The sequence below is a fragment of the Nestor notabilis genome, unplaced genomic scaffold (assembly GCF_000696875.1).
Source record: "Nestor notabilis isolate BGI_N333 unplaced genomic scaffold, ASM69687v1 scaffold648, whole genome shotgun sequence".
Taxonomy (NCBI): Eukaryota; Metazoa; Chordata; class Aves; order Psittaciformes; family Psittacidae; genus Nestor; species Nestor notabilis.
The window spans coordinates 9,790-18,274 of NW_009941269.1; the positions used below are offsets into that span (position 1 = coordinate 9,790).

Sequence of the window (8,485 nt, forward strand, 5' to 3'; positions counted from 1 at the left end):
ATATAAATAGCATTAACATGAATTAATTGTGAGTTTAAGATCTCATTTAAAGTAGTTGTAAAATTTCATACACCTAGAAAACACTTTCGGGATGAGCAATCAGAAGTGCTTTTTAAACCTCTTTTCTCTCTTGAATATTAGAAGGAAATACCTGCAATCTTTAAGATTTTTTCCCTCTTTGTTTTCTTTAGGAAGATGATCCTCATCATCCGGCTGTCTGAGGTTCTCCCAATGACAAGCTGAAGCAGGAACAACTGGAAGCTATTTCTGGAACCCTGGATATAAAACTTAAATTTGTAGGAATCTTTCCAGAATGAAAACCACATACAGTTACCTTGATAATTGCAAAAGGATGAGAGGAAAGTTATGATGGCAAAAAACAAAGAGCCACGCCCCCCATCTTATGCTGTTAGTGTTGTTGGACTTTCTGGAACTGAAAAGGATAAAGGTAATTGTGGAGTTGGAAAGTCATGTTTGTGCAATAGATTCGTTCGTTCAAAAGCAGATGAATATTACCTTGAGCATACCTCTGTGCTTAGCACAATTGACTTTGGAGGAAGAGTTGTTAACAATGATCACTTTTTGTACTGGGGTGACGTAACACAAAGTGGCGAGGATGGAATTGAGTGCAGAATTCATGTAATTGAACAGACTGAGTTCATTGATGATCAGACTTTCTTGCCTCATCGGAGTACGAATTTACAACCATATATAAAACGTGCAGCTGCCTCCAAACTGCAGTCAGCAGAAAAACTAATGTACATTTGCACAGATCAGCTAGGCTTGGAGCAAGACTTTGAGCAAAAACAAATGCCTGAAGGGAAATTAAGCATAGATGGGTTTTTATTGTGCATTGACGTAAGCCAAGGATGCAATAGGAAGTTTGATGATCAACTTAAATTTGTGAATAATCTCTATATCCAGCTCTCAAAATCTAAAAAACCCATAATAATAGCAGCAACGAAATGTGATGAATGTGTGGATCATTATCTGCGAGAGGTTCAGGCCTTTGCTTCAAATAAGAAGAACCTTGTGGTAGTGGAAACATCGGCAAGATTTAATGTCAATGTTGAAACATGTTTTACTGCACTGGTACAAATGATGGATAAAACTCGTGGTAAACCTAAAATAATCCCCTATCTAGATGCCTATAAAACTCAAAGACAGCTAGTTTTTACAGCAACAGACAAGTTTGAAAAACTTGTCCAAACTGTGAGAGACTATCATGCAACTTGGAAAACTGTTAGTAATAAACTGAAAAACCACCCTGATTATGAAGAGTACATAAATTTGGAAGGAACAAAAAAGGCCAAAAACACATTTTCAAAACACATAGAGCAGCTTAAACAGGAACATATTCGAAAAAGAAAGGAAGAATACATTAATGCATTGCCAAGAGCTCTTAATACTCTTCTGTCAAATCTTGATGAGATTGAACGCTTGAGCTGGTCAGAAGCCTTGAAGGTAATGGAGAAAAGGCCTGACTTTCAGTCCTGTTTTGTAGTGCTTGAAAAAACACCCTGGGATGAAACTGACCATATAGATAAAGTGAATGACAGAAGGATTCCATTTGACCTTCTCACTACGCCAGAGGCAGAGAAAGTTTACAAAAACCATGTGCAGCATCTTATATCTGAAAAAAGGAGGGTTGAAATGAAGGAGAAATTCAAAAAAACTCTTGAGAAAATCCAGTTCATTTCACCTGGACAGCCATGGGAAGAAGTTATATGTTTTGTGGTAGAGGATGAAGCATTCAAATACATCACTGATGCAGATAGTAAAGAAGTGTATGGTAGGCATCAGAGGGAGATTGTTGAAAAAGCCAAAGAGGAGTTTCAGGAAATGCTTTTTGAACATTCAGAGCTGTTTTATGACCTGGATCTTAATGCAACACCAAGTTCAGATAAAATGAGTGAAATTCATGCAGTTCTGAGTGAAGAACCTAGATACAAAGCTTTACAGAAACTTGCACCTGACAGAGAATCTCTTCTGCTTAAACACATAGGATTTGTTTATCACCCAACTAAAGAAACTTGTCTCAGTGGCCAAAATTGCACAGACATTAAAGTAGAGCAGTTACTTGCCAACAGTCTTGTGCAACTAGACCATGGTCGCTCAAATTTATACCATGATAGTGCCAACATTGATAAAGTCAATCTTTTCATTTTGGGCAAGGATGGCCTTGCACAAGAATTGGCAAATGAAATTCGCACACAATCTACTGATGATGAATATGCATTAGATGGAAAAATATATGAACTAGATCTTAGGCCAGTTGATGCAAAATCCCCATACCTGTTGACTCAGTTGTGGACCTCAGCCTTCAAACCACATGGTTGTTTCTGTGTGTTTAACTCTATTGAATCACTGAATTTTATTGGGGAGTGCATTGCAAAAATAAGGGCTGAAGCATCTCAGATAAGGAGAGACAAGTATATGGCTAATCTTCCATTTACGTTAATACTTGCTAACCAGAGGGACAGTGTTAGTAAGAATCTACCTATTCTGAGACATCAGGGACAGCAGTTGGCCAACAAATTACAATGTCCTTTTGTAGATGTGCCTGCTGGTACGTATCCACGCAAGTTCAATGAGACCCAAATAAAACAAGCTCTGAGGGGAGTACTGGAAGCAGTTAAACACAATTTTGATGTCGTAAGTCCAGTTCCCACCATTAAAGATCTGTCAGAAGCGGACTTAAGAATAGTCATGTGTGCCATGTGTGGTGATCCGTTTAGTGTGGATCTTATTCTGTCACCTTTCCTTGACTCTCACTCCTGTAGTGCTGCTCAGGCTGGCCAGAATAATTCTTTGATGCTTGATAAAATAATAGGTGAAAAGAGGCGCCGAATACAGATAACTATATTATCATATCATTCTTCAATTGGTGTAAGGAAAGATGAACTTGTTCATGGATATATACTGGTCTATTCTGCGAAGCGGAAGGCATCCATGGGGATGCTTCGGGCATTTCTTTCTGAAGTTCAGGATACAATTCCTGTCCAGTTAGTGGCTGTTACTGATAGCCAGGCAGACTTCTTCGAGAATGAAGCAATCAAGGAACTCATGACAGAAGGAGAACATATAGCAACAGAGATTACTGCTAAGTTTACAGCTTTATATTCATTATCTCAGTATCATCGTCAAACTGAGGTTTTCACGTTGTTCTTCAGTGACGTATTAGAGAAGAAAAACATGATTGAAAGTTCTTATATGACAGACAGCACAAGGGAAACAACCCATACAAGCGAAGATGTTTTTCACAGATCTCCCAGAGGAAGTTCCCTTGACTATAATTATCCAGATTCAGAGGATGATACTGAAGGACCACCACCTTACAGTCCAATTGGTGATGATGTGAGATTACTCCCAGCACCGAGTGACCGTTCAAAGTACCGATTGGATTTGGAAGGAAACGAATATCCTGTTCATAGTACGCCACTCAATTGTCATGACCATGAACGCAACCATAAAGTGCCTCCTCCAATAAAACCCAAACCACTTGTTCCAAGAACAAATGTGAAAAAACTGGATCCTAATCTCCTGAAAACAATTGAGGCAGGTATTGGCAAAAACCCTAGGAAACAACCTTCTCGAGTGCCTGCAGCACCACCAGAAGATATAGACCAATCTGACAACTATGCTGAACCTATTGACACTATTTTCAAACATAAAGGCTTTGCAGATGATATCTATGCGGTTCCAGATGATAGTCAGAATCGTATTATTAAGGTTCGAAACTCAATTGTTATAAATACCCAAGGTGAAGAAGAAAATGGGTTTTCTGATAGAATATCCAAAAGTCATGGGGAAAGAAGGCCTTCAAAATACAAATACAAGTCTAAAACTCTGTTCAGCAAAGCTAAGTCTTACTATAGGAGAACGCATTCGGATGCAAGTGATGATGAGGCTTTCACCACCTCTAAAACTAAAAGAAAAGGAAGACATCGTGGAAGTGAAGAAGACCCACTTCTTTCACCTGTTGAAACATGGAAGGGTGGCATAGATAACCCTGCTATTACATCGGATCAAGAACTGGATGATAAAAAAATGAAAAAGAAAACCCACAAAGTAAAAGAAGATAAGAAGGTAAGTCGATTTAAATTTTATTTACAACTTCTGGTGCCTTCTGAGAAGGGAAGAGTCAAAATATGCAAGAGTTGCACCCTATTTTGAAACAGGTGTTTTCAAATTTTGATGTAACACTGTTTGATTTTTGTCCAAGTTCCTACTTAACTTGCTCAGAACTAGCAAACCTGAGGGAATGAGATGGTTTGTCTACCTAATAAGCTGTTCAGTAAGTTTTGGTTCTTTTCACCTCCATACATGTGCAGCTCAGTCTCTCTTCCATGTGAGTAAGTGAAGACAGAATTTGGTTAATCATAACATCTTTTTTAAAAAAAAAAAAAAAAGAAAAGAAACAGTTGCTCTGTGAGTTCTTGGGCTAGAACTGGTTCTTGCAGTTCTGGCTGCTAGACTGAAGTTTGGGGCTGGTGAATGAAAGAAGTGGTTTCTTTTTAATTCTTAATTGTCTACCTGGAATTCTAAAACAAGAACACAAAAAGGAAACTTTGTTTAGTGGTTTTACTGACTGTTGATTTTCCTAGTATGGGCAAGCAGGTAATCAAGTTGAAAGCCATGCTACCTGTACAATTCTTAACTCAAACAAAATAAAAGGAACAAAATGCTTGCCTGGTATGGTTTCTAAATAGTGATATGATGTTCTACTTGAAAAATGCCTGCATTTTAGTTTGATCTTTATGCTTGATAGTTACTTCTCTTTTGACCTACTGTTGTAAAAATTTTTACATCAGTGTAGTGTTGTGGTGTAGATTCTTGATGTATATGCTTTATAGTTTAGATCTTAATTTTAAGCTAGCAATCATTGTCTTCAAACAGTTTATGTTTAACATTAAATCAGGAGTGTTCCTGGTCACTTAGATATTTTCTTTCTAGTCTCAAAGTGAACCAACCTTTTTAATGTTGTCTTTTGTTAGTGTTTTAAAAATGTCCCTTTTAGCTTAAATCTGACAGTACTTGAGTAGCATTTAGAAATAAGTTGTGTTCAAGCAGAGCATAGTTAAATTTTACTAATGGATTAAATTCTGAATTGTACTTCCTAGCATGCAGCTGTGATTTGAATTATCCAAGTGATTTAAAGGGCACTAAATTTTCTTAAGGCTTACTCATAAGCATAGATAATGATGTCTTGTGGGCATAAAATCATATGGTTAAAAATACTTTGAAGTTATTATTTTGGGGGAAACTTATTTTTTAAAAACAATAATTTGTATAGTTTTGATTGAAATAGTTCTGCTACATAGAAATTGAAATGTAATATTCATAATCCTGCTACTGTCTCAGCTGTGTTGACTTGACAGATAATTCCTCTAACTTGGGTATTTATGTTTAAATTGCGGAGACTTATATAGTGGTATCTTCTCTCCTTGGCGTTGTGTCAGAACCACCCCCGATATCTCTACCAAGACCTCCACTTTGGGCTTCAGCCTGTTGAGAAGCAGCCTGAGTTGAAAGTTTCAGGCTGTTCTAAATTTTTGTAGTAGGTTAAGACTCTTGAAGAGTATAAGAACTATTTCAAGTTTTCTTTAATGTACCTCTTGGTTTTTGTTTGTTTGGGTTTTTTTTGTTTGTTTGTTTGTTTGTTTGTTTTGTTTTGTTTTGTTTTTTTCTTTAAGTAGCAGTCCAGGGTTCCTACTTTCAACTTAGTCAGAGAAAACTTTTAATGGTAGAAGTTCAAGTTATTGTAATGATGGAGAATGCAAATTTAACTTGATAGCTGGAATGTTTGGAAGCATTCAGAATATCTAAGAATGTTGAGTGCTTATTGCTTTTGATAAGTAGTGACTTTTATGTGTGTTGACTTGCATTACATCAAAGTGAGAGTAGTTCCAGTTCATGTAAGAATCAGTCTAGTTTCTAATGTACTGCTTTGGTTTTTAAACTGTTGGTTCTTTTGCAAGAGCAATGCAGTTTTACCACTTTTGGAACTTATTCCAACATGTTCACCATGTTGTTGTTTTAGATGACTGTCTAGCAGTATTTAATTACCAAAACTCAAAAACTATTCAAATGATATTTTCTTCTTTGGGTGTTATTTAGTCCATGTGACGCATGTTAGTGCACCACTACTTACAGATTACTTGCTGGGCTTTTTTTGAGAATTTTGCCCTTTTGAATGTGAAAGGGATAAATAAAACTGGTTTGTACTCTTTTCTGAATGTCGCTTAAAGCTCTTACTGATACTTTTCCTGAATTTTTGTATGTAAAAGGAATATAAAATGCACATGTAACTATTCTTGCTATAATTATAGTGATTCGGAAATACAGAATTCTTATGAACAAAATGAATTTGTTTGGAAAAACCCAACCTTTGAAGTCTGAGATCCCCATTGTCTCTGACAAAGATTACAACTTGATCTTGTGCTTTTGCTTTTTAGTATGCTGTTGCTTTTTGAAGCCCAAATGGGATGTAACGTTCTTGATACTCCTTTCATCTTTGTTAGTTTGAGGGGTTAGAGATGTGGTGCTTCTGGGTGGGTTTCTTGTATAGTATTGCAGACAGCTCCTATGCACAGTCATTTGTGGGTTTTGTACTAGAGTTTTCAGTTATGCAAAGCAGACTTCATATAGAAACAGAATTTGCCTATGGAGACATTTATGTTTTAAATTTTTTGTAAAACTATGTTGGGGGGTATTGTTTTGGGGTGTTTTTTTGGGGGGGTGTGTGTCTGTTGGCTTTCCACCCCTCTATCCCTACACATTTATGACAATTACCTTAAAGTTAAAAACAGTGAAAGTTTCTTGAAGGAAATTTACTTTCCTCTTGGAGGTGGTTCTGGGAACTGTTCTAAAGGCAGGTCCATAATAAGGAAACATTTAAAGGTAATGTGTTTCAAGAAAGAGATGCTCATTCTGTCCTGATGCTTTCAGACCCCAATTTCCCAAGTTACCACATGAAATCATATGAAAGTATGGGCATTGGGGCAGATACAGGGAGGCAATAGGTGTAGAGTGATCATAGGATTCAAGTAAAAAGTTGAAGGCAGGAAGAGCTGGATTGGTAGGGAGAAGGAAGGGAGTTTTGGGGAAGCATTATATTAGGAAACCCAACAGTTTCTTTTTACAAACCCCGATCTGTCAGCCATAGTTAGACTCATCTATTAACACATATACCAAACTTTAAAAAAGGTCTATTGTGAACACATATTGTTAAAGAAATAAATACTTGGAATTCTGCTACTTGTTGCTATTTGTAAGCATAAATTAAAATGTTTTATGATGGAAAGTATAGCAGTGACAAATCTGTGGCAAGCAATTAATGCTACTTGCAAGATCCTCTAATGCTGCTTACTACCCAAGGAAATTAAACAATTTGAAACTGAGGCCAGTTAAGTGTGCTTTGGTCTGATTTATTTGCCCATTGTTTTTGCCCATAATGCCGTGTTTGCATTTTCAGTTCTTGTTTCCGTATGCTGGTAGTCAGAACTGAAAGAACCATCCTTGAGCTCTGTTTTCAATTGTCACAGAAATAATTCCTCTGAAAAGTTTTATCCCTTCATTCTCACTATTCTTTAAAACTCATTCAGAATTTGTTTCCTCTATATTGGTGAGAAATCTTCTTGCAATATCATTTTCACCTTTCCTTGTGGTAACATTTCTCCTGAAATGTTTTTTTCCTTTTGTCATCTGTCACCCCCAAAGAGGTGCAGAGAATATGGCTGCTTCGTGACCAGCGATTTAGAAGATTAAAAAAGGTTTTGTAATTCACTCTGAACTTATGTTTTTGGAAGAGGATGACTGAAATTGTGTATAGTATTGCAAAGAATGTCGTAGACATGCATCATATCATCTTAACGTTTGTTGACCTGTACTAGAAATTACAACCTGACACAACTGTGTGATTGCACCTCAGTGTCTTAGCTGCAGTTATTGTCACTTTTGGAACCTGTGGCCTTTTCTTATCCTTCGTAATTTCCAGCTAATGACTTCCTACTGTATAGTACATGCACATTATAATACATGCACACACATATAGTACGTACATGTAGTACATGCTACATGCACATTCCAGTGCATGATTTTTCCGTTACTCCGTGACTTTGCCCTTTTTGTTGTTGAGTATTATCCTGTTTCTGTCACTCTGGATGTGTCAGTAGTTTCCGATATGCCACCATCAATTGCCTTACTAAAGTCCAGATTGGTAAAACCAGGTGATCATTGAGGTTTCTTTCCCTCTCAAAAAGAATATACGTTTTCAATGGAGAAGGTTGAATCCGTCTAGCATAGTCTGTCTTGTGATACACTCACCTTTATCTTATTTTATGTTACTACCATGTTTCTAACAGTTCTGAAAAAATTTATTGCACGGCCTTGCATGTGCTGTTAACAAATGGACTGTTAACACTTTCTGGCAGGGCAGTATATGAAAAAAGTGGAGGGAAGGAGAAAAAGAAAGTGGACTGGC

General features: G+C 36.9%; 1 protein-coding gene across 1 annotated transcript; it reads left to right on the top strand.

Annotated features, from left to right (window-relative positions):
• Positions 1–311: 311 nt before the first annotated feature.
• On the top strand, positions 312–4,176 carry ARHGAP5 (Rho GTPase activating protein 5). The gene has a single exon (XM_010020780.1). The coding sequence runs from the start codon at positions 367–369 to the stop codon at positions 4,174–4,176; it is 3,810 nt and encodes a 1,269-aa protein (XP_010019082.1). The 5' UTR covers positions 312–366.
• The last annotated feature ends 4,309 nt before the right edge of the window (positions 4,177–8,485 follow it).